The 25,800-nt window shown below is 40.7% G+C and overlaps 4 protein-coding genes across 13 annotated transcripts in view; 1 reads left to right on the top strand and 3 right to left on the bottom strand.

Annotated features, from left to right (window-relative positions):
• Window positions 1–10,378, bottom strand: part of LOC135676034 (ATP-dependent DNA helicase homolog RECG, chloroplastic-like) — a 34,280-nt gene extending 23,902 nt beyond the window's left edge. For 5 of the 10 annotated variants that reach the window (XR_010514107.1, XR_010514115.1, XR_010514111.1 and 2 more), the window contains exons 1-7: window positions 10,296–10,378; window positions 7,874–7,939; window positions 6,914–6,996; window positions 6,693–6,828; window positions 3,399–3,932; window positions 3,206–3,318; window positions 955–1,186 (exon numbers count right to left, since the gene is read on the bottom strand). Coding sequence is in view for 1 of the 10 variants with exons in the window: in XM_065186796.1 (XP_065042868.1) it covers window positions 955–1,186; window positions 3,206–3,318; window positions 3,399–3,932; window positions 6,693–6,828; window positions 6,914–6,996; window positions 7,874–7,915 (1,140 nt within the window). In the remaining 9 variants the exon portion in view is untranslated. Of the gene's footprint in view, window positions 1–954; window positions 1,187–3,205; window positions 3,319–3,398; window positions 3,933–5,814; window positions 6,201–6,692; window positions 6,831–6,913; window positions 6,997–7,873; window positions 7,940–9,643; window positions 10,086–10,124; window positions 10,260–10,295 lie in introns of those variants that run through there. The other 5 variants (XR_010514109.1, XR_010514110.1, XR_010514112.1 and 2 more) reach the window with 5 other exon arrangements.
• A 754-nt stretch (window positions 10,379–11,132) lies between these two features.
• LOC103987371 (uncharacterized GPI-anchored protein At4g28100-like) lies at window positions 11,133–13,036 on the bottom strand. The gene is made up of 2 exons (XM_009405658.3): window positions 12,169–13,036; window positions 11,133–11,514 (listed from the first exon to the last, which is right to left on the bottom strand). Exons 1-2 carry the CDS (start codon window positions 12,835–12,837, stop codon window positions 11,167–11,169), a joined length of 1,017 nt encoding a protein of 338 aa, XP_009403933.2. The 5' UTR covers window positions 12,838–13,036; the 3' UTR covers window positions 11,133–11,166.
• Window positions 13,037–18,705: 5,669 nt separating this feature from the next.
• LOC135677684 (uncharacterized) lies at window positions 18,706–20,817 on the top strand. Its single transcript, XM_065190054.1, has 5 exons — window positions 18,706–19,707; window positions 19,866–19,970; window positions 20,144–20,209; window positions 20,283–20,348; window positions 20,485–20,817. The coding sequence occupies exons 1-5, from the start codon at window positions 19,078–19,080 to the stop codon at window positions 20,635–20,637; spliced, it is 1,020 nt and encodes a 339-aa protein (XP_065046126.1). The 5' UTR covers window positions 18,706–19,077; the 3' UTR covers window positions 20,638–20,817.
• A 465-nt stretch (window positions 20,818–21,282) lies between these two features.
• Window positions 21,283–25,800, bottom strand: LOC103987370 (putative AC transposase). Its single transcript, XM_009405656.3, has 4 exons — window positions 25,431–25,800; window positions 23,975–24,196; window positions 22,563–23,422; window positions 21,283–22,454 (listed from the first exon to the last, which is right to left on the bottom strand). The coding sequence occupies exons 2-4, from the start codon at window positions 24,174–24,176 to the stop codon at window positions 21,561–21,563; spliced, it is 1,956 nt and encodes a 651-aa protein (XP_009403931.2). The 5' UTR covers window positions 24,177–24,196; window positions 25,431–25,800; the 3' UTR covers window positions 21,283–21,560.

Raw genomic sequence — 25,800 nt, 5'->3', positions numbered from 1 at the left:
CTGTGCCAGAAATATATTGTCGTGAGTCACGCCAATCCAAGTCAAACATTTCAAGAAATGGCTAGGCCAAATTTTTGCCCCATGTCAACCAAAGCAGAGGTGTGCCACATGCCATATTAGAAAGGGCTTCACATGCACTCATGCCACAAAATAGCAATCCCAAACAACAATTATTTTGCAACCAAAGATTTTGTGTGAATGGAACTTCAATATGTCATGATATGTTAATGTAGAAATTCTCCCATCAGATATAAAGGCAAGAGTAGTTAGTTGACCTTAAACTTACATTTAAGACTTAAGGCTTCTAGTTCTACCAAATACTTTGGAGAAACCAACATGGCAACACTTCAGCACATTACAGTATTTGAAACTAACCACCATAATAAACACAATAGTCCATGATTTTCATCATTGATAAACTCCAACTTCATTCATTCGCAGGGAGAAAAAGGTGCAGCAAGTGTGGTTGACAAATAACAATTATCAATTAAAGCGGCATAGTGTTTATTAGCTTTCTTTTTAAAAAAACTTCAAAAAATTTGCTAAATGTGATGCATCACCTTTGGCTTCTGCAAGGTATCATGTGCACCATGTTATGACAAACAGCTAATAACCTTTAGAAGTGCAAAAGACAATATTTTAGATGACTCTTACAAATTGTGGACGAAAATACAAAGCCATATTTCGACCTTGATTGTAATTTTGCAAGTCAAGGTATGATCAGAATTCATGTCACCAGAATAAGGCGAAACACGTAAGTTCATGGAATCCAAATCATAAATCAATAAGATAAATGGACAGCAAGAAACTGAAAAAGCCATTTGATGAAAATGGGGAACAATTGAAAGAATGAACAAACACACAATATCCAAGTCTAACTCACTTTACCACTAACATGTAGATGGGGAACAATTGAAAGAATGAACAAACACACAATATCCAAGTCTAACTCACTTTACCACTAACATGTAGACAATCTCCCTCAGTATATTTTGATTCGATACTTCTAAGAAAAGGCTGATATGTAAAGCGTGTTCCACGGAAGAACTTCTTCAAGTGTAAGTAAATCATCTTCTTATCTTCAGTGCCATAATCATCCTCAATTTTAGAATCTTCTTCATTCTTTTGGAACTCACAGCCAACAACAACTTCAAGGAAAGAGAATGATTTACCAGCTCTGATTCCCCTGAAAAATCATGAAAAGGATGTTTAATAAATACAACAACAGAAGGTAGACATCTCCACATAGTTAAAAAAAAAAAAAGGTCAAAGTTTCTAAATGTATGAGTTTTAGGGGCACAGAAAAATATGAGTTCTTCCACAATTTGCAAGCCAAAATGTTTGTTTTGATCAAAAGAGAGAAAGGAAATGGCACACAGAATGAGAAATATAGCATGCTCCTTGAGGCTAGTCTAGTGCATAAACTTTTGAGGAAAACAAAGAGAATTAAGTTGATTGTAGGCCATAACCTGTCATATAATTTCAATTATTTGGGGGCAGCATGAATAATTTATTCCAGTATCCTATCAAAGGCACCATGCTCAGATAATCTGAGGGTCATGTATGTCCAGTTTCACAGCTTGCAATTTATCCTTCTCTTGATCTTCTTTCTCCAAAGACATGAAACCATATCGGTTTAGTTTTCCACACCGTAACACTTGAAAGTCATAATTAACATGTCTGAAGTACCTTGTTCTCTACTACTAGACACAAATCGGGCTACCAGCCTACCACTAACCAATCGCGAAGTGATTTTCTTATCTTACTTTTTCTCTAGCAAGGTCATTTATCAAACAGGGCTACCTCATTCTCTTCTTGTATTGTTTCACAAGTCAAGTATTCAATATTTTGATATATGGACATGGCTAATCTAATAGCCACCTTTAATAATAATTATATATATATATATATATATATATATATATATATATATATATATCTCATTTAGGTTAAAGGGCTCCTAACCAGTTGTACAAGAAAACAAATGCAACCATCCTCACTTTATCCTACTTTTTCTTGCAATATCAAAGATTAAACATCCACATCATCTTTCACCATCTTATTGTATAATATCTCAAGTCAATCATCCAACATTTTGATCCATAAACATGGTTAATCTAGTAGCTACCTTGTAGATTCCTTTCAATCAAAGTGCAACTAAAACAGTCATACAACAATTCGAATGCAAAATCTTCACTTTATCAAACCTACTCTTAGTGAAATATCATCTTCAAGCTATTCTTGTTCAATAATATATTAGTTTTTAGAGTTTAACTCAACTCTAACCTAAAAACTATATCTATGCTACCTTAATACAAAAAATATATATCATCATTATATAGATACACCATAGAACTTGAACATGAAGTACATAGACAGTCATGGGTGAAGACTGAGTGGATAATATGTAGCAAGGATTACAAATTAATATCTTTTATGGCACTGGGGAATAGCAACACACTAATATCTTTCTAGGAACAAGGGCATAACGACCAGCATAAGCTAAAACTTGGCTTCTTGGCATGTGCCAACCCATGCCAACCAGCATCTGTGATCCTTGGTTTGTCATGAGGCATGTATGATAACAGTAAACCAGTTTTTCTATAGGAACTAGATAGGAGGTAGAAAGATTAATTCCCTTGACTCATGACCATTTTTTCCATTGTATTGAGAGTTGAGGCATAATCCATAAAATATAAAAAATTGATGCATCTGTGCAGCTAAAAGATTAAGAGCCAGATCACGAGGCAAAGATCCAACGCATAATGATACTTTTCTTAATGGGATTAATCCAACGCATACCAGCGGCTAAAATCATTTTGTGAATTCCTTCACTGACTTTAAGACCAATTTCTGACTTTTCCTCTTAATCATCTTTAGATTAAAAGGATCAAACAAGGTATTATTTGCATAAACACTGGATTTAAATATTCAAACAGGAACATAAAGTATCTCTAGATATGTCACTTGTGTCATAAGATTCTACAACCACAGTCATCAAAAATCCATAATCATCACCTATGTTTTAGTCTATAAGGATGTTGTCATCACTCATCACTAAAACTAAGTCAGCTTAGAAAATAAACAGATCCAATATATCTCCTAATTTAAGTGTCAAAACAAAAAGAAGGGAAGATTTATGTGAAGTGAAATTGGGGTAAGTTAGTCACATGCTAAGATTCTTAAAAGTTCAAATACAACTGACCTAGAAGATAAAATAATTCCAACAAGCATCACATAGCGCCCTTCCTCTATTGTTTCCAAGGGATTCAGTAGATCAGAATACGTGTGAGGGAAATGATGCAACAATTTTCGGACCTACAAAAGATTTACAAAGAACATATAAAAGATCAACATCAACCAGGATCTACAATCTCACATGATCACCAACTCCTCACCGTATAGAAGCCACCACCTTCAAGCTGACAACATTGTCTACTGGTTGTCCCTGGTAAACTTCTGATAGCTCTGTCCAAAACTGATTCAGTAGATGAACTTTCAAGTAAGTTTTTGCTAGTCTCTTGTTCTTCTACCTTCCCTTCTACATCAGAATCTGCTTCTCGAGAATCTAACTGCACCACGAACGAATTGTCTTCCATAGGTGATGAAGGATTTGTTTCTGTGGGAGGAGGCCTTACTGAATACCATGTGCCAACCAATTTACTACATTTTTCCCAGTTTGCACCAGAAGTAGATAGGTATTTGTCACAGCTTTCAGGAGGTAAAAGATTCTCTTGTTCTTCTGCATGTGGAACCTCATCATATAGTCCAACAAGTGAGGAATCACCCAGTTTAATGCACGGAAACCTTCCACAGGTCAATGAGAAATCAAATTCTTCATATACATCATTTGCATCTGTTGTAGATTGTCTTCGATCTCTTTCTTGCGCAACTAGATCTTGTATGTTGTTATAACCCATAAAAACTGAGATCTACAAGCAGAAAACATAGCAATCAGAATTAATGTAACAAATGACTGTCCACAAGGGAAACATATAATGCACACAAAAAGATATCTTCCTTCAATATAGTCATATTGATCTTGTTAAAATATTTCAGCTTGCCTACATCTTAATACTTCTTTTAAAGAGTTGACAGGACAAATTTTATGTTCCACAGAACAGACAAAATTGTTGGAGTTATCAATATAAATCAGCCAATTAATCTGTCAAACACAAACACTTGCAAAAGCAAGTTATATGCATCTCAAATTTCAAACAATTCCAAAAGATGTTGCTTGGAAAGTTCCGCAATAAATTTGTCATAAAAAGAACATTTCAGGTTTCCATTCTATGTAACCCTACCAAGCACTACAGCGCTAAGAATATATAAAGATATCACATAATTTGGCAATAAAATGACAAACATAATGGTTAAAGTTGGTGTGCCTGCATTGTACATTTTCTCATAAAATGAACAGCTAAAAACAATTACAGCCACCATGCACTGAATCATATAGCCAATAAAAATCTAGGCATATCTAGGCATAGAAACACAAAGGCAAAGAAACACAAAAAAAGGACACCCAGTTACCATCCATTTTGGCAAGATTCAAACATTCAATAGAGGTAAAGTTCTATTTTGTGCATCAACACATCTGTAAACTATGAGCATATATGCCTAAGCAAAAAAAATCTGAAATTGAACGATATAACAAGGGAAACTATAAGGAAATTTGATATATTGTGATGTTTCTTAGTTCTTACACCTCGTGCTGGTGATCGAGATGTTGGACTGTTCCAATATATATCCAATTTGGCTTAGATCCTTGCAGCCTTGTCAACCTTGCAAACAAGGATTTAAATCAAGGTCCAATACCAATTTTAATAACCAATCAGACCTGTATAGTACTAATGCACTGGATGGTATATCGACTCATACCTCCCGGTATTACTGAATGAAATAACAATATTGACAACAACAAGTATCGACCTAGATGGCTTTTTCCCAATCCTTGGTCGGACTAATGAAACTGAATAACACAGCATTGGAATGGCGTACCGACTCATACCACCCAATATTACTGAAAAATAATAATAAATACACACCAACCAAAGTTTTTAGTTTGCCCAGTATAGCACAATTCAACCGGTATTTACCAATCCAATCATCAGTTGGGAGGATCACTTAAAACCGAGCAGTCCAATCTGATTTGCTATATAACATCGTTTTCTCTTTCTTTTTACTTTTAAATGTCTTATATAACGTTGTTTCCTCTCTTTTTTTTTAAATGTCCCGTTGCCCATGGACTAGGGCTGGCGATTCCTTGAGAGTGTCTCCTCTTTGCAGCCCGTTGCTGCCTACCAGCTAAGAGCTGCCTACATGCTTCCATCTCCTTCCCCTTCCTTCTACTTTTCTCCCTCTCCCTCCCTGACAGATTGGTACAATAATACATTCCAGCACACCAGTCCGACCATGGACTGACATCACTCAAGTAACAAGAATCAAAAAGCTTGATACCAAGTGTACCAGCTTATGTGGTCCGGTAACAATCCTTGATCAGAGACCAATAAAAGTCGATCAATTATAGTGCATACAAACTTTTTGTTGTGGCAAAGTACAAAATCATCTCAATAATCGAAAGGAATTGAGACTTGAGAGAGGCAGCCAAGGTTTCAAATATCTGGCATACTACTATGTACGTTTAAGTATTTACTGATTACACAGGACATGGCATATGGATCGAGGGATATTATTTGGTCCCAGTTTGAAATACATAAAGTTCATTTTTTTTAAGTATTTGTAATTGAAAATAGTTGTTAATGGCTGCTGACAACTTATAACTACATCAATATATATGGAAGCAATTGAAACCTGTAAACAAAGATTTCAACAGCTATTTGCTCTCCCCCCCACTCTTTCCTCCACCTCCATCGACTTTGCTTCTGCATCTAAATCCACACATAACAGCCATCATTTTCTTCACATGTAGCTGTTGTTGCCGTCTCCTTCTTCAATATGCATCACCTTATCTGTTTCAGTACCTTCTCTTCTTCTCCTCTTCCTTCGCCATCTCCTCTTCCTCCGTCTTCTCCTCCTCCGATTAAACCTGGGCACACTAACACACAATGTGCTCCACAATAGCGACATTGAATTGATTCGCTCAAGAACCAGCGTCGTACTAAATCAAGATTTGAAACCTTGGTGTCTGCTATAAAAATTGGTGACTGGGGTTTGACATTGATGAAGCACCATCAAATCTGGAACACGAGCAATTAAATGAGCCTCGCCACCAAATTATCAAAAGACAAAATTTTTAACTCTAATGTGAATTGCAGGCTTCTAAGTATGTCTTAAGCTTAAATCTCTTGGTTTGTATTTTTCAACGTCTTTCAACATCAAAACTATTGCTATAGGTATAGACTCCTAATTGAAGCATTAGTAGAAGAAAGAAATAAAACCACTGAAAACAAGAACTTTAACTTAACTTACCATGTTACATTTGCTCTTCATTAAAGTATTAACAACAGTAACAAGCAAAAGAGAAAAGACAACAAAGAATTCCAATTTGCCCAAGGGCATCTTATAATGCAGGCACATTAGGTTCATGTTGTCCTATTCAAGATTTTTTGGCAGATTCTATTTCCAAATCTACTCTCTTGTGATACTTCAAATGATTCCACGGCTACCTATTTAGGCGGGGCATTAACAGCATGCATAATTGTCATAATAGCATGACAAGAATTATGTACCTTATTTAGAAATTTAGACCGTTCTGACGTGCTTGCTGTGCTATAGTCACCAACTTCTTCCAACAGCTTCTGTGAGGACCCATGATTAGATCGGGAACACCATTTTAGGAGTTTCGAGTGGAGAAAGTTGCTAAACCTGCCAGTGAAGTAACTAATATGAAATAGTCTTTCGCAGTTGTGCTCAATTATGAGTAGACATATTGTGAATATATGCACAGTACCTCATAGTCCTACCAAATGTGTTGCAGTGTCCTCTTTCGGCTTCAAAAGATATGGCACGTGTTAGGTGGCTCTCGTTAAAACCCTGAAAACAAACTTTCTAATTAGGTATAATTTAGAAGTTGCTTGTACAAAAAAAATATGTAGTGTAATTAAAAAAATCTGAAACAGCATAAATCTACAATATATAGAAGTATACAGATTGTACAGCCTAACCTAATAAGATAATGTGGTAAGAGTAGATGCTTCAAATAGAAAAAGAAATCCTGAATACCGATCTTGACTTTTTGAATATCATTCATCAAAAAGTAAGAAAAACAGAAGTGTTGATCAAAGGTCCAGCTGGAAGCAAAGTGGGAGGGTGAGAACAGAATTTCACCACCATATTAAGTCAGTAAGCTTCTTACCACTGAAAGAGCTACAAAAAGATGTTTTTTATCATTTGCATACATGACTCAAAAGAAAATGGAGATGCCTGAAGACAAAAGAAATATATAGTGTGAGATCAAGAATTAGAGATTTTGCAATGTATATCTAAGACAAACAGTGGCCAAACTACAAGTAGTTTATGGTGAAGATTTTATCGCATCTATCCAGCCATCACACATAAAACTGATGGGGGATACTGAGAGCTGGTGCACCATTACTCTGGCTTCATGCAAAGAATGTCACTGACAGGAGCATTAATAATAGTAGACTAAACATAATTGTTATAGTTTTTCCAAGACCTCAGAAGTCATAACATGAAACAGGGACTAAGTTCCAAGTAAGAGCTACCATGATAGTACATGAAAGTCCTTCCAAACATCATTGAATGGGTCCCTTTTTTTATTAAAAATCATAATTTAAGAAAGATGGACTGTAAATGAAACCATTATTATAAAATAGCTTTGAAAATTTAAGAAAAAGGCAACTCTAATTTAGAGGGAAAAACACATGCAGGAAACAATATTCAACTCTACCTTGCAACATGCTTGTACAAATGAGGTAGCCAGCTGAGCCATCTACAAGGTGATCATTAAGCCACTCTAGGAAGAAAACAAAAGGCACAAGTGACTAAGAAGAAAGAAAAGTGGAGATACTTCAATATTCACAAATATCTATTCCAATTTACTGGAAAAAATCATTACAAGGCAGCAATATTATAGCCACAAATAGAATCATGAGTACTTAATCGAGTATCAAAATCTTGTAGACGTCATATGGCAGGTACCCTTTCAAAAGAATCTTCTTGGATGAGAACAACATCGTGTTGGATATTACCCATGGTATGTTTGTGTAATCACTTCCCGCACATATTCCACCATTACTAAAGTATTTCAAAGAATTGTGATTCTCCCTCATACACATGAAATACAATCCAAAAGAAACACTTTAGACTGTGGCAAATGCCCCCTTATCGTGATTGGTGATCGGTCTGATGGATAAATGAAACAATATCCTGGTTCCCTCTCAACCAATCATTAGCCACTTGGAGTGTAAGAACAGGGGCAGGGAAACCATAAGCTATGAAATCAGTCTGAGCACTCAATCATAGCAGCGGAGCAGCCCAAACCATGAATCTTGAAGTGAAAACCAAGCTTCAAGACCAAAAGAATTGATGAGAAACAAGGAGGAAACAGCATCGCCCACTCAGAGACCAACAAAGGCCAAGCAAACAGCATCGCCCTGTCACGAACGGTTGTCGCTCACCCGCAACAACTTTGTTCAACGAACCGTTCGTCGCTTTTGCATGCATGTACAGTTACATGGCAGCATGTTTTGTCTTGATTTTATGTTTTTGCAACGACAGTTCGCAGCGCTACAGTGCGACTGCTCACCGCGTCAGGCCAAATTGCCCCAAAATGGCTCCGTTTTCACGTGTCACGGCCTGTTTTTAACAGACCATAGCCTCACGCAAAACGTCAGTTATTTCAATACCCTAGAACCCCCCCGGTGGCACCAAGAGGGATGGAGTTTTGAGGTAGTGTCGAGCGTTGAACAATCTTCACAAGTTCGCACGTTAACTTAACGAGAATTTACTTTCACCTCCGACACCCAGTGAGCAGTTATTTGCGAACTTGCAACTATTCGTTCTACCTTCTAAAGTCTTTGTTTCCTCCTTCGTCTCTTTTCTCTCTTACACTCAAGGTGCTCGCGGAATTGCTTGTAAAGCTTTTCTCTTTGCGAGAGTCGCTCATTTTCAAACTAATCAACTTTCTGTTTCGCAGGTCCTTCGGGACCTGTACGAGGTTGCAACTAGGCTGATCCTTTACGGACGCATATGTCGCAAGAGTGCCTCATGACTTAGGTAATCCCAACTAAATTCGAGGAGTTTGCGCAAAGGTGCTTCACGACTTAGGCAACTCCAACTAAATCTGTGACTTTGTTGTAAGAGTGATTCACGACTTAGGCAATTTCAGCTAAGCCCGTGACAACCTACCAACTCTGAGTAACCAGTCCTAATGGCAGACCAACTCAAACCACCTTAAACTTTTGGATTAAGACTCAAAAAGTTTCGATGAGTAAAGGGAATAAGATGACGGTGATTAATGTCAATTAATGTCTGATGATCTTTCACCCATACGAAGACCGATGATGGAACACACAGACACACATAGCATCGCCGACTCCGAGCATCCAATCCCAATGGCAGAAAACCTCAGACCGTGTATTTTGATGTAACAAAAACCTAGGGGTTAAGACTCCAAAAAAAAAAAAAAAAAGGAAGAGAATAGGGACAAGATCCCTACCAGCTCAACGACCGACTGGGAAGAAGACCACATAATCAGTGCCAACTCCGAGAACGCGATCCCAACGGAAGACCACTTGAACGCTGAATCTTGAAGCGACAAAAGTATGGGGTTTACGACTTCAAACGAATAGATGAGAAAAGGGAAGAAAAAGGGGAAGAGGACTGATGACGACCAATTTTTAACCACTCGACCATGGGACAAGCAGATTCGAGCACCCATCCCAAGGCGGATCAACTCAACCCATGAACCTCGAAGTTTTCTATTCCAAAAGAATCGATAAGAGAAGCGGAAAAGAAGGAGATCATCGTCTAAAGACTTTTAGCCACTCGGAGACCAACGACGGGACAGGAAGATTAAGCACCGAATACCAACGGTTGAGCGTCTCAAACCACCATGAATCTCGAAGCTTTCGACACCAAAAGAATCAACGAAAACTAAGAAGGAGGTAAACTAAAGGATCCACGGATACGGTCTTCACCGACTGGGAGACCACATCGCGCTGCCAGCTCCAAGCACCCAAATCCCATTGGCCGAGCACCTCACTCAAACCATGAATCTTGAAGCGACCAAAACCTATGGCTTGAGACTCCAATACAATCGATGAAAGAGAAAGAGGAGGAGGAGGAGGAGGAGCAGAAGAGAGAGTTACCGTTGAGCGGGTTTCGAGAGACTCCGATAGCTCGGTGGCTCTGCGGTAACAACGGAAGGGGCCGAGTGTGGCCGAGGGTAGATGTGAAGATAAAGCCAACGGGCAAATCGAGAATCCTTGCGCAATTACGTGGGGACGTGTGGAGCGTCGGATGAAGAACAACAAATGTGATCATAAAATAGGCCGGAATGGCCTAAATGGGCCGTAATGGGTCGAATTGCGCTGTAAGGGGTTGGATAACTTAGGTTCTGAGGCCTGCTTTTTTTGAACGCTAAAGGATTTCCTGTTAGTGCTCAGACCAAGAAGAGAAAGCTTTCCTTCCTGAGAACAGGTAATGATCAAGCCCTGTTTGAACTCCACCTAAAATCTATGCATCAGTTATCTCAGTTAAGTGTAGTAATCTTGATCTGAACTCCTAATACGACCTTCGTTTATGTTATTTGGGTTCATATGTCATATACGAATTAGAATAATTGACTCGGTTCATGAGACGATCGAGTCAGTCATATTTTATTTTAGGGTCAATATTATATAATTTTGATTTCGCTCAATCTTATCTTTTATCTCGTTTGCATTAATCAATGCATATATGCTTTGATCAATCAACTCATTTACTAACATAAGGCATAGGTTGACCATCTGAGAACGGTTATGGCTTCAGATACGAAGCATTTTTACACCCGAAAAATCCATCGTAATATAGTTTCTGCTTTCCATCGTACGTCTGCACGTAAAATTCTCGAACCAATCACATCAATGATCCAATTGGACCCACCCTGCCCATGTCAGCAGAGCCGACCGTAACAGATGGGAAGGTTGGAAGCACATTAATCCGAGTCATTTAAATTCTTTTCTTTATTTCGGGCACAAACTAGACATGGAAGAGTGCGAATAGGACAAAGGTGGCCATCAGGAAGAGCTGGAACAAGGGCAGAGATCGGACGGCGGAGGATCCGCCACGGCTATCGATCTGGTCGGATCCGACAGCGAGCGGCATGTCGTCGAGGGAGAGAGTGCATGAGGTGGGATCGGGGCCGCCGACGCCGTCGGCCGCCATGAGCACCCGGAGTACAGAGGTGGCGGCCGGCAGGAAGTGCGTCCGGTTCTTTGACAGGAGCCACGTCACCCCCATCAGTTGGCATTCCCGGTCTTGAGTTGGGTCCGCCTTCTTGTCCCACTTGGTTGCGTTGCCGATGCCTCGTTTCTCTTCGGACTTTAGCTGCCAAAGAACACACAGATCGAAGGAGAACAATGAATTCAGATTTAGATATGTTAACAAGAAAGAACTTAAAACAACGGAGATTTGTGCTGGACGTGTTATTTTAATGTGTTATTTTGCTGCAATCATTGATCTGAGAGAAGAGAGTCGCATCAGAGGACAGCGATGCCAATGGTTGGTGCAGGTAAACTCCAAGCTTTCTGGGCCATAGGAAGGTCGAATTCTTATACAAACTGACATGAGTTCCGATGCATGTGAATCCATGTTTATACTGCTTTGTTTCAGCTCAGCAAAATCAGAAAAGAAGGAAAAATAAGAGACTATTATAGACATCTCCAAACCAGCGATGCATCAAAACCATGGAAAATGAAGTGATGACAGCTGCATTATCACATTGTTGCAGATGCCGATGGTTGCTTAACGAGTTAGCGCTGCCTCGGTTCTAAAGGAACTCGGACGCAAACAGAACTTAGAAAGGAGAGACTCTCACGAATTCTCGTGCCATGGCTGTACGAAGTTTTAATTTTGCAGCATTTCGTTGGCGGACTCCCTTTTCAACTTCTCACCTCGAGTACCGAGTTAAAAACGAGCTGATCAAGCGAGCTAAGCGAGTCAGCTAGGGAGTTGGACAGGGTGAGGAGCCACTCTACTCACCTGGTTGAGGGAACGGAGGCACCGAGTGCACCCGGCAAATCCGAAACGAGAGCAGTCCCTCTCCAGCCGCCGCCCGGCGTCTCCCGCCGGGACCCACCGCCCCTCGGCGGCATCGGCCACGAACGCCCCCGCGCAGGCTAGCCGCCGGAGGCGGACGCCGCAGTAGCAATACGCCGCGTCGCACGTGCCGTTCACGCGCGGCAGATCCACGCCGCGGTCCCGGAGAGCGCGCTCCACGCCGCCGATGCACGCCTCGGAATCGTCGGGCAGGGCGGGCAGTTCGTAGCCGGAGGACGGCGGCGGGTGGGCGGCGAGGGCGGAGGCGGAGTAGGCGGCGAGGAGCCAGGCGTTGAGGGTGGGGCAACACCGGGAGCGGGAGGGAAGACTGTCATCGGAGGCACCGCAGGCAGCGGAGACGGAAGGGAGGAGGTCGGCAGGGGGGTCGAGGGGACAGGCGGCTGTGGAGACGTCGGACTGCTCGGGAAAGGCGGGAATGGTAGCCGGAGGGGAAGAAGAGGAGGCGCCACCAGCAGCGGCAGAGGAGGTGGAGGGTATGAGCTGAATGGAAGCGGCGTCAGGCTCGGGCAGAGCGGGCTGCGCGGCCAGGAGGGAGACTTGGAGGAGGAGAAGAGATAGCAGCAGCGGTAGAAGACGGCTCATCGTTGTCATTCCTCTCTCTCTCTCTCTCTCTCCTCTTTCTATCACGGTGTTTTCTTTGAGGCAGTGGACCTTATGATGTGCTGTTGCTTCGTTCTAAGGGAATGAGTAATGAGGGCGGGAGGGTGTTGAGGTGGTGAGTGCAACGCTTTTACTTTTTTTACGTGGCTTCTTTTTCTTCTTTTCTTACTGTGTCTCTCGAGAGGAAATGGGGCGAGAGGGAAAGGTAGACAGGCCAAAGAATAGATCGGTGCACGGAGGAGAGGGGGAGAAGGTTGTGGAGGGGCTGATTGTGTATATGATTGGATAAAGTGGATGTTACTTGTATATGGCTTCGGAGGGCAAGTGTAGAATACACTCAACCACACTGAGGGCATCACTCCAAATCCTCTGAAAATTATTATGATAAATCATTATTACCTTGAGAAGATAGGCCCATCTGAAGAACCAAATTAACAAAAAGATACCCATCACTTGATACTTTTAAGCCTTTTGGATCATAATGCTTTTTTGATCATCAGATTGATGCTTTGCTGATGTGGTATGCATGTAATAAAGTTTACTGTCGTCGTATATTGCTCGTATTTCTGATCGAAATCGTTCGAGTTCCATGGAAAATTTGCATCAAATTAAACTATGTCAGCAATCTTAGTGATTGATAAAGAAAGTATGGAAATCTGCGGTATGTTTGGTACAGTGAGATACACGTACATCGCAGTATGTGCCCACAGGCGACAACCTGGGCCTAAGAGTGTTTTAATGCATTGACTGAGACGCTGAACTTCTCGTGTTCCGAACTCCAGATGACTCTTTCGATCTTCCAGTCAACAACTATCATTCTTAGGCTCTCCACCTTTTTAGGGCTTGTAGTTCCTGCGCAAGATAACTACGATTGCAGTTTTCACCTTCTCAAGAATTGGGTCAAGGCCTTCCTTTCTTCGTAAAAAGCTATCACACGTTCCAACAGGATGTATACAACGTAGCATGGCAGGAGAATGCAGTATAGAACAGAATTTTCTCCACTGAACTTTACCCTCACCAGACAACAAAAAGCTAACAGTGCAGTGCAGTGCAGTGCGGGGCTCTTGAGTTGCCATGACCTCCTCCTGCTGCTGTTGCTCCATCATTCTCTCGTCATCATTCCTACCGCTGCCTTTAAAACACATACCACGATAAAGTTCCATAGCAGCTCGTTGCCTCTTCTTAATACTGAACAAAGAAGAAGAAAAAGTTGAAGTCCATCATGTTAGTGTTAGCTTTTTCTCCGGCCTTCAGCATATGTATCGGGCCTGATGCCTTTTGCAGAGTCACAATCACATTCTTCTCATTCGGCTAAACTCCCATACTTGTGATTAACTCAGCATTAACCTAAACATCATGCCATGTGGTAATCAAGTGTGACATGAGTGCAGCTTTGGATCATTATTTTACGCCCTCAAATCCAACCTTGGATTCGTCCTGGTGTAGAAAAATGGCCACACTGCACTGATGCCGAGAAAGAAATGAAGGCAATGAGAACTCTGAGAAGGACATCGATCAAAGCCCTCCCTTCAAGGGCTCTGTTTGATGTCCCACTGCTGGAGTCTGTAAGCGGTAAATGAGTGGAGTTTTCGATGCAATGGCTGTTGGAAGTACTACTGGGGCATTGGCTTCGCTCATGCCCTGCGCGTGAAGACGCTGGAAGCGGGCATCTGGGCACCGTGCTTCGGACCCCATGACTGCGTGTCTTGCCTTTGTCTGCTTGCTGAGGCGCTCACAAGCTCAGCACGCTGTAGGCATTGGATTCCAAGAAGAAACACTTGACAACGATCTGGTGATCTACTTTGATGGATCACATTCATAAAATGGTTATTAATATGATGCTTGCACAACCATTGTCTCCCCTGATTCATAAGTATCAACAAAGAAGAATGCAAAGAGAATTTGTTCATATATATCTTGTATTTAATTTGATTTAATTGAATGGTGAGATCTATACACTTCATTTTCCGAAAAATAAATATTCGAAAAAGTTAATTTCAGACAACAAAAAATAAATTATGCATATATTTATTTGGTTTTTTTTTCTCAGGCTTTATCGATAACACCCTTCTATAATTTCGATATTACGCAAGTTTCGGTTTACTGACGAACCTCTCAACTCTTCTCCTCCTGCGACTCGTTCAGCGCTGCTACCCGCCACCACTCTCGACGGTCACGTCTCTCCTCCCACCTCCTATAGTCAGAAGAGTTCCGTTTTTAATGTAAATATCTCTGTCCAATTATGAGTTATCATCTCCTTTTCTTTTGAATCGTGAGGTATGGTTTTGCTTCTTGCATGCACTTTCTTGAATGATTGCTATGTGTTTGTCGGAATGCCAACGGGGTCATTTTGGAACTGGTACAAGTTGCTCGTCTATTTTTTGCTTGTTCCCTTTTTCCCTCGGCTATTAAGATTAAACCACTAGTTTGCAGCTGCCGAATGTAGAGGATGGCATGCAAGTAGGCTGATTGCACCTTGCTTGTTCATTTTAGCTTTCATTTCCTTTCTTATCTTGCATCGCTCGAAAAGTATTTTTAGGTACTGTACGCTGAAAGTCAAGCATATCAAGAGGAAAAACTATAAATTGAAAGATTGGATTAACGTTTGCAATTCATGTCATGATTTAGTCATGGAAGTCTAGTGTTCGACACTGGAACCAATGTTTTGCCATATGCTATTAGGTGCACCATAAGGTAGACACTCAAGAAAAACACTGCAGCAGATCATGCAATATATACGGAGTCAAGATCAGTTGTGTTGAATCATGATGACATCAAGAAACAATGCGACTCTGATGCTGTGATACAAACTGTTAAGAGCGTGGGAACATGTCTATCAGGTGATGTGATCCCTTCCCTATCATTGTAAATTGAGTGGAATGTGCTTTTTTTTGTTATTGTGTTGTAAATAAAACATATCCGTGATGTTTATTTATCTTAAAAAGATGATAAAATAGAGAAAGCATGATAGGAACAGTGCTTGGCTGATAATTGGATTACTATAATCTGTTCTTACTTCAAATGGTCTATATTACGATGAATTAATCATATATTATCCTCTTATAATTAGTTATTTTTAGCATTTCGATTCCTATACTTTCAAAAGTTATATTGAGATTTCTATATTTACTTTACGAAAGTAAAATTTTAAGATTTCTGTATAAGATTAAAAAGATAATTTTACATGATTAAAAATCGAGAGAGATGGATTTTGTTAGAACAACAGAATTAAATATTTTGTTTTCGTAAGTATAAATATCTCAATATAACTTTTGAAAATATATAGACCGATATATTAGAGATAATATGTAAATTATCTGATGCATTGTTCTAAACTCTAGTATTACATAAGATTTAAGGCATCTACCTGGGGCCCTATTTTAGCACTAAACTTTAATATTGTCAACAATCTATCACATATCGTCCGTCTTATTTTTACATTTCTGTACAATTATATTTACACCCAATTACTGGCATTTGCTTATGTTTTTCAGCTACATATGCAGGCAACAAACTAAAAATTTCATTTCATGCATCATGATCAATGCTGCTCGTCGAGGGGTAATAAAAGCGGGTGGAGGTTCATGTTGCAAAAGCTTTTCATGCCGGCAACACTAGTGACTTGCAGCAGCTTTCTTCCATCACCCAATTTGGAGAGGCTTCAGAAAATTGAATCTGAAACATTCACACAATGCTCGGGCCTTGGAGGCCTTGAGCTGACCCTCAAAAACAATCTGCTTAACTTTCTACTGTCACTGTTGAACTCGGTAGTGGCTCTACAGGACAACCGGTGTTCGTTCTCCGAGGAATACCTTCCAGAATTTATTCTCTCATTTCGTCTATTTGATCCTATGCAGCATGTGATCTTGGAGGACCAGCCAACTCGTGGAAGTTGTTATCGAAAGCTTCATCGACTTGTTGTCTTTCGCTATCGGCACATCTTATTTGAGGAGCGAAAACGAGTCTTCAGGCAACTGGAACTCAATATTATCGAGAGAAATATCTCCTCTGAACAGCTTCAGAATTATGCTAGAAATTTGTACGATGCCAATATATGTTATTTCTGTGCGGCAGTCAAGCCGTAGAGAAGCAACTGGTGTCAAAACTTGCTCTCATCAATCGATCGTTTGCTGGTCGAGAAGGTGATGTTGCTCTAATCGATGTGTTACAGAAAGAACTTCCTTCTTTACTTTAAGAGAGCTGGAGTGCTCACGATCACACACGAAGGCAGGTTGAAGTTGACTGCATTCAGTGCTGGCCCAGAGTCGACTTGATTTGACTTAGCTCCCTTGCTTCCCATGAGCTTCTACTTGGTCGTAAACTACGTTGCGGAACGTTACATGTCCTTGCATGTCAAGCTTCAGTATTATTGAATCCCATTCCCAGTTGGTTTGGCTTTGATGGAAGCCACAAGTTTGGTCTTTTCCTACTTCTTGTATGTCTATGGATGTAATAAAATAAATCGAAGGAGTTAATCATCCAATAAAACAAAAGAAACCAAACATATTAACTATGCTCTTTCTGAATCATTTCGGATAAGTTTGAACTGAGAGATATCGTACTTCGATCTCTCTCTCTCTCTCTCTTCCATTTGCCGACACCCGCCCCCGATCTTTTTATCATATAGAAGTGGACGAGGATATGAGAAGTGTTTTTAGTATGAGAAGTCTTAACAGCATTCACGCAGCATGCTAAAACAGACCTAATATTTCCTTGTAGTGCACTAATGGATGGATTGCTCCCAGGTGACGACCAGGGATCTGTGCACAGCTTAAAGTATGAGAAAGATTGTGTATTTTCTTACAGTATCTGGGATTCCATTCCTAGCAAATAATTCTCAATAGGGAACTCTCCGAGCATGATTGTGTTCTTTATCTTCAATCACATCGCCTTTCACTTGTTTAAGGATAAGACGACCCTTGAACATTAAATGCTCTTTTAAGTGGCCATTATTGCTTGAGCTTTGCACTCATTTGCATGCATCTCATGGAACGTACAGTTCAGGATCAATGTTAGTCCCAAGCTCTTAGGATCTCATGCACATGATCATTGGACTTTTAATGTCATGCATTTCTCACTAACAACAGCTGTCCCCGTCTTGCATAAAGCTTTTAACTGCTGCCTCGATGAACCATTAATGCTTAATCTCTATCATATTGCATTATTGGCCTGCATGCCCATCCGAAGGACACTGCAGGGAACCCACTCATCACTGATCATTCATTTGGATACTAAAATAATCCTTCCGGCAACCAAAGCAAGTGATTTCAGATGTTGTTAATCATGGTGGCAGATGGTTGTAGAAGTTAAGGAGGAAGGTTTACAGCGTAATTTACATCTTAATTAAGACTTGAGCTGCAGTTCCTGAGAACGGCTGCGGAGGAGGCTGAGAAGGTGCCTCTTGGGAGCAACAGCGGGAAACAGGCTTTGCTCGAGATCAACTCCATGATTACTCAGAATTGTTACAGCCCTTCGCCATTTAATTTAACTCGTTGATGATGCTTAAAGAAGTAGATCACTTCTTCACGACTACATGTAATTTGGTTCCTCTGACAGCCGAAATGGATTTCTGTAGATTGATCCCAGAGAAACATTATATATAGGCTTGGTTTAGTTTGGGCTTCTATATTACGACAGACCTGATCCTAAGCTATGGAGATCAGATTGTAGGGAATATCAATGGATGGATCAACTGCGCATGTCGATCTCTTGTTTCGATATTGCTGCCGCAAACTGATAGAAAAGGGAAGGCAGCATTTAAAGCGCCACGCAAGTATCTTGTCCAGAACCAGACTTGTCTTGAGATATGGAGAAGAAGATGATGCCCATAGAGGTACAAGATGAGCTTTCATGCCAAGTTCCATGGATTACTCTCATGGAATCTTTGACGTGGGAGCGCGAGATTTCCGGCGTTCCTTTGGCTTCCTCTCTCTCTCTCTCTCTCTCTCTCTCTCTCTCTCTCTCTCTCTCTCTCTCCTTCATGCCTGCTAACAACTCCTCGCAAAAATACTTGTAGATTACATGAATTATTCTGATTATATATTTGATGAACCATCGCATATGTATATTAATTTATAAGCTGCAGTAGACATCTCCTTATATGAATGTTTAAGTCCACACCATGCATATATAAGAACATACAAGCACAAGAATTCCCCAAGAGCAAGTCCTTCTTCTTGCTTGCCTTAGTACCACAAATTATTCCCCTCCTTCACAGCTCTGCCTCGCTCTATGGCCCTCGAGAAAGATCGAATTTGGGAAGGCTCACAAGCTTGTCCACTTTACGGTGGAGAGGCATCGATTCAAAGGCTTAATCCTCCTTCACTTGGCCGTATGATGATCGGAGAAGGAGAAGGCTCCGATTTCCACGGGAGCAGTTGGAGCAGTCTTCTTCCTTTTTTATCGGACCCTAAAAACTCGTTTAGCAGTACATACACCCTTGAGGCAGTGGATGCGCTACCGCAAGAAGCTCTCTCCATCCTCGACTGCAATGCTACAACATCCGAACACTGGGCCTACTCCAACGCTTCGGTGCTTTGCTTCGAGAAAGGAGGTCATATGCCTCGTGCTGGTCCTCCGAGCCTGGATCATGACGACGATTGTGCTGCTTGGATCGACGCCATGGACCAAAATTGTCAGCTGAGCGACCTTGATATCAAGTGTCCAACTGCTGATTCCACGTTGATTCACGAGCAAGATTGCTTCGCTGTAGAAAACTGGTGCGCTGTAGTAGGAACTCCTGAGAAAGATAAGCGGCAATGTCAGGATCGGTTTGGGTTGATATACCCTGGTGCAGCTGCCGTGGATGGCCTTCGAGAAAGCATTGGCCGAGCGACAGTCCTACAAAAGCGCCCGTACACGGTAATTTTTGCCTATGTTTTAGAGTTTGATCATGCTGATGCGTGATAGAATAGATTAAACAGGGCTAAGGGGAGAAACGAAGAGATCGTGTCATTTCTTGGATTCTCTATAGTGATTAACCAACTTTGGATTAAAATGAGATATGTTTATTGATGCAGGATGCATCTGACAGGCCGAGTCCGAAGAAGCAGTGTCGTGGCAACACTGGAAGGACCAAAGACAAGTCTAGTCCATCCAAGGATCCTCAGAGCACCGCAGCAAAGGTGCCTTCCTCCATCCATTGCATTCATGATTCGATGACCATTCAAATATCCGTGCTCCTTTTTCTTTTTATTTCGCTGATTGTATGAGAAATTAACGATGGAGCAGTACCAACGAGCACTTGAAGGTAGTTAATGGATTACTCGATCCATTTATAGATGTTTCCTTGTTGCAGAATCGGCGGGAACGGATCAGCGAGCGGCTCAAGATTCTACAGGATCTTGTTCCTAATGGCACAAAGGTTTGCCGAGCTTCGGATCAATTTAGTTTCTCGGTTTTGTTTCCTTGTTGTCTTAGCATTTGTAGGTTTTTAGGTTGATCTGGTGACCATGCTCGAGAAAGCAATTAGCTACGTGAAGTTCCTTCAGTTGCAAGTGAAGGTAATGAAGCTACCAAAATCTAAAGATCTTCTCTTCTTTGCATGAACTAATTACCCGTCCTTCCCTCAATCAAACAAAAGAGATTCTCTTCTTCGTATGTCGATGCATGAGAGTGACCCTCTCGATCCCTGTGCAGGTGTTGGCAACCGATGAGTTCTGGCCAGCACAAGGAGTAAAAGCCCCGGACGTTGGCAAAGTGAAGGAAGCTCTTGATGCCATCTTATCCTCTCATAGAGATGGAAGCTCCAGTTCTAAGAATGCAATTAGAACCTTTGAATCTGCATGCTGAGGAGAAGGCAAGGGCCGTCTTTTTTGACACTTGCCTTCGTTGAGATGCAATGGTCACTGAACTAAACTGCAGCAATCCCAGTTTTGAATTTTGAACATTTCAGGAGTATATTGGATGTTCTTTTTGTTTTCTTGTTTCTGGAGAACACCCAGTGATCTTAATTTGTTGGGATTAACCTGTTCTACTGGCAGATGGGTCTTAGCTAATTGTGCAACAAGGTTCTACGGTTAATTATAAGATCAATCTAGCTAATGGAATAATACAAGAAGAAACAGCCTGGCTTCAAGATCGAGACTAGTGTTCTGTGATTATATATTCAATGTTTCTGACCGTACATGGCCATGAGATGCATCAGCACATAACTTGTACCTCTTCAAAGAAACTTGCTTGATTACTGATGGCTTCCTAGCCATGTGATGTGACATCATGGTCCTAATATTCTTTTGGAACGATAGATTGCCTTCTCCTCGTATCCGAAGCTTGCTGTGACGACCTCGCCTTCCGCGGGGTGTATTATACTTATCATCTATTTCAACCACATAACATAAGAAACCTTTTCGGCAACGGGCACCAGACAACTCAACAAATTCAAGATAATTATCATTCGCAGCAAAGTTCCATCGAAACTTCATCTTAAAAGACATGTATGATCAATCACGAGCAGCCAAAAAGACTAATCCTTATGAATAAATAAAAGTTTTAACAACATAACATGTAGATCTAGAACACAAATTTCCAGCTATCTACTAACTAGACACTGTTCTATCAGATTCTGACATCCATTTGAACTCTGATATTATACATCATGAACTATACAGCCCTATCACTTATCAACTTGTCGACCTAAATCCAGCTCTTGAATTGTGGGACAGATGTTGCAAGTATTACGGTATATTACATTACTGAGGCATTCTTGTTTCTCGTCAAGACTTGACACCATCAATTGAAGCAGAACTAGATTCTACCAGCTTTTCAAAGTTGATTTCCGTCATCCGAAATTTGAATTTGTATCCGCTTTGGACCCATGAGTTGATACACATGAAGGACTGCATGCTGCTGTATGGCAAACAAAACTGCTTCTTGTGTATATCGTCACCTTTACTTGTGAACAACTCGTCAGGCTCTACCGAGGTCCCCTGAACAGCTAAATAATCACGGGCCATAACAGAGAGACGGGGATACCGTGTGCTATTTACCTTCCACCAATCCAAAATGTCAGTGGCGATTGGCAAAGGCGGTTCTGATAAGAATTGGGATAGCTCATCTGCAGCAGTGCTCATGCTCGCACGACGCCTCTTCCTTGCAATCTCTTCAGCAAAGGAAACAACATTCTCTTCATCCGTGGTATCCTGGGTGCCAAATCCATTAGCCATGATGGGAAATTGATTGCTGGGGTAATATCTCGTGAAATAGCTTCTTGCTTCCTCCAAATTCTTCTCCGAATTAAGGTTCTCTGGTATGAGCTCTTTTTTTATCCTTGGATCAAGAATTGCAGCCATGAAGGTAAAGAAGTTATAGGCTTGAGTGCAAAAGCTTCTTGCTCTCTTAGCCATATCATCAGCTACACTCTTGAGCCACTCTTGACGACAACTATCCCTGCAAGAACTAATTAATTCGAAGACATGGTCCATGAAAAAAAGCACCAGACCAACTGTAGGAACTTTGCTTGTGGATATGTTGGTCGTTATCTTATGAAATGGCTCTAGATACGAAAGTAAAATATTGACGACAGATTTCTCTGTCGTGCTCAGCAACAAGTTTCTGCTGCTGAATGTTTCTTCGTGCTTTTTGATTGTGCTGTCCATGGCATTAGGTGCCTACATAGTTGATATCATACAGAGAATCAGTATCCAATCTTCAGATAGATCAATGAAAAAATCATTCCACCTATCTATGAAGCCATTAGCAATGAAATCGGTGGGTACCTTTCTCACAATATCAAGCATAGCATAATCACCACTCCAGCTTGTTGAGGAATCAAGGGGGAACTTCCATGAACCCTCCTGGCAGAGTGCCATCATTTGCTTAAAATCCTCAGCGATATCAGGACAGGAATTCACCTCGAGGACAAATTCTCGAATCTTAGATAGTATTGGTTTTGGAGTTCTTAGGCCATCTTCTATGATCAAGTTCAGGGTCCGAGCAGCGCAGGGAATATAAAAGAAGGGCAAACTGTGAGCATGAAGCTCCTCCTTTAGCGCATGGCAGGCTTGAACCGCCTGTGGACTGTTATCATTTGTGCAACAAAGAATCTTTCTATCAATGTTGAACATTGTAAGTACCTTCGTTGTGGCAGTCAATATATCAGACCCAGTACATGGATAAGGGATATGACAGACATCAAGAAGAACCTTGTGCAATGACCAGTTGTCATCTATCCACTGACACTTGACTGACATATAAAATATTTGCTCATAGGAAGTCCAAAAATCCAGGGCAAGGGAAACCTTTGAATTTACATTTTGCAACGATGCCTTTACATCCTCCCGCATGCTTCTGAAAACCTCAAGAGTTACTGCTTGGACCTTTTCTTTATGCCAAATCCTTACTGATGGATTTAAAAACCTAAAAGAATTCAAAAGCATCTCATCCTCAAAGGTAGGAGGAACAGAGGTCCCAGTGAGCCATTTAAGCAGCAACCAGTTCAGATGATCAAGATCAGTTGAAGGTTTTACTTGAGGCTGAGGCTTCTTGGAAGTAACAACAGCCTGTTGGACTTGTTGGCCAGCATCACCAAGCCTATCATACCCTGGATGGCGATGACTGAGATGCCTACCAAGATTTCCTTCATACATCAGAAACTAGTAAGTAACTCTTAAGAATTAAGAATAAAATAATGTTTGACATCAAGCAATTAGAAGACTATCATCACCCACCCTGACTGCCCTAATGTTATTGCGTTCAATAATCAATATATTACATGCACTAAAGAAAGCCCATGGACAAACCAAATAAAAAACAATTAACAATGGGACAATATAAGGACTAATTAAGGACAAAAACCACAATACTGTGAAGATTAAACATATTATTGTTCCCTTTACATCACTTTTTCTTAGGGGATGAGATATGTACATCGATTATTAATAAATGTGTTAGAAAATATATCATTACAAAAATCACAATAGAAAAGCTTACTTATGCAAATTATGGTAAATGCACACTTGTAATGATAATCTAGTGCTGGACTATATCTGCCAAAATAGAGCCTTTTCTCTTCAAGGCAAAAGAAAAAAATGATTTTCTATGTAACAACCTAGTAGCATATTCAAACAATTCCAGGATCATTAAATATAAATGCAAGTTGCAAAAAGGGTAGCATAAAGATAGCATTTACCAGTAGCAGTAGTTATAGAGTAACTTTGCTTGCAAAATTTGCACCTGCGACTCTTTCCATCAGGAGATGTTTCGAAAAACTTGAGATACAGTGAGGTCATGGACTTTTTTCTTGGTTTAAGTGATGGACCAGCATTCCCTTTCTCTGACAAGCCCAACGAAACATCTGCAGTTGCTCCTGATGGTACAAGTGCCATGTCCATTAAAGCATTTGTTTCCACCACTGTCAGAGTAAATTATCAGTAGAGTGGAAAACCTTCTTGAAATTATAAATCAACAAAAAAAAATTTTCAATAACCATAATCAAATAAAAGGAATTCAATTTCTGAATAAGATCTCTACATAAATTACATGTAGATAGAGAAAAATAATGCATAAGATCTTGTAATGCCTTTTCTAGTAAGTTTCACTTTATGCCTTTAGGACAAGTACACTGGTAAATCTGGTGTTACAACTACGAAAAATCTTTAGGTGAGAGGAGGATAATTTATAAGAAACTACTTAAAAGACACAAACTATAAGATCAAAAGGCAAAACCAGAACTCCGTGCATCAGACAGTGCCAAGAAAAGTTCAGTCGAGTAAGACATTTTATAATTAGCGGGTGAAAAATCATGATGGAAAGGTATGCAGCCGTTCCAAAAGGCGGAAGTTCCATTCATACAAATTCTCTCTATCAAATCTCAATTACTTCTCAATAGAATTTATTGAAGCATGTATCATAAGTTGTTCTGCTGACAATTTGACTGCTTACAGCTTATAAAGAAGCATCTTCAAATTGGAATAGACCATGAATTAGTGGTATCATATGAAAAGTCTGAATGAGATCAGAAATGATAGAATGAATAGAACAAAGAAATAAAATCCACATAAGCATATGTCCTACATATTGCTGCCCATAATATTGCATATGACAAGCAAAGCATAAATGATAGGGCACACATGCATCCATATATTCTATTAAAAGGTAAATCAAGCCAACTTTGTTACTGTGAGCCAAATATCTATTAAAGCAATTTAGGTAAGCCAGCTGCTGTTGACCTGCATTTGAATCACATTGTTCTGGTCCTTTTGTCTAAATTCTCCATTCTATTCAAGATATATCACGCTTCTAAGTTATAGAACGAACAAATGCTGGATAGTTAAGGGGCATGAAGTATACAAAACTCTTTTCATTTTAATATTATGTTCTCATATAAATTTGATGAATACACTAATGAACATTATATGCGACGAAACATTCAGCGACGGTATACCGAGTACACTACTCGGTAAGTAGACCTTGCGACTACAGGAGGTGATCTTTCACTTGAAAATACGAAGCAACAAATAACCATGCAACTGCTACCTAGATTTCGGAAATCAAAAGCAGAGTCACGACTGAATGCATGGGTTATCGCCCAAAACGTCCCAGGATCGCTAGTTCGACAGAAAGAACAAGAAAGAACGAATTTTTACCCCAAGATTCATAGCAAAATGGCGCGAAGGCATCAGGCTCAAGCCCGATCCGCACACACGAGCATCAGGTTTTGGATTCTCTAGATGACTATGAAGGATCGGCCATTAGGGCTTCGTCACAAGGGATCGAACCCCCACCCGGCGCCCGATTCGGTCAGCGAGGAGGGGGACGGTGACGCGCCGAGAGAAGAACGGAGCGAGCCGAAGGGGGAGCCGATCGAAGCCGGATCTGAGCCGGGCCGGAGCCAGAAGCCTCTCTTCTCTACGGGGAGAGAGACTAGAAGTCGACGCTTGGGAGCGGAGCGAGGCGTTAGTTCTCTTGACGCCGTTAGCTTCTGAGGGCGTCGGCTTTGTTTATTCGGCGCCTGTT

The sequence above is a fragment of the Musa acuminata genome, chromosome BXJ1-6 (genome assembly GCF_036884655.1).
Source record: "Musa acuminata AAA Group cultivar baxijiao chromosome BXJ1-6, Cavendish_Baxijiao_AAA, whole genome shotgun sequence".
NCBI classification, from domain to species: Eukaryota; Viridiplantae; Streptophyta; class Magnoliopsida; order Zingiberales; family Musaceae; genus Musa; species Musa acuminata.
Note: the sequence above shows the minus strand (reverse complement) of the source record. Positions and strands in the feature narration are given on the sequence as shown.

What these genes read in the sequence shown, in the direction of transcription:
- LOC135677684 (XM_065190054.1), top strand. Translation starts at nt 19,078, where the DNA reads ATGGCCCTCGAGAAAGATCGAATTTGGGAAGGCTCACAAGCTTGTCCA. An exon ending in TACAAAAGCGCCCGTACACG is followed by an intron (nt 19,708 to 19,865) that starts GTAATTTTTGCC and finishes TTATTGATGCAG; the next exon opens with GATGCATCTGACAGGCCGAG. An exon ending in TTGTTCCTAATGGCACAAAG is followed by an intron (nt 20,210 to 20,282) that starts GTTTGCCGAGCT and finishes GTAGGTTTTTAG; the next exon opens with GTTGATCTGGTGACCATGCT.
- LOC103987371 (XM_009405658.3), bottom strand. Translation starts at nt 12,837, where the DNA reads ATGACAACGATGAGCCGTCTTCTACCGCTGCTGCTATCTCTTCTCCTC. An exon ending in GCCTCCGTTCCCTCAACCAG is followed by an intron (nt 11,515 to 12,168) that starts GTGAGTAGAGTG and finishes GTTCTTTGGCAG; the next exon opens with CTAAAGTCCGAAGAGAAACG.
- LOC103987370 (XM_009405656.3), bottom strand. Translation starts at nt 24,176, where the DNA reads ATGGACATGGCACTTGTACCATCAGGAGCAACTGCAGATGTTTCGTTG. An exon ending in CTCTATAACTACTGCTACTG is followed by an intron (nt 23,423 to 23,974) that starts GTAAATGCTATC and finishes TGATGTATGAAG; the next exon opens with GAAATCTTGGTAGGCATCTC. An exon ending in TGCTTGATATTGTGAGAAAG is followed by an intron (nt 22,455 to 22,562) that starts GTACCCACCGAT and finishes TCAACTATGTAG; the next exon opens with GCACCTAATGCCATGGACAG.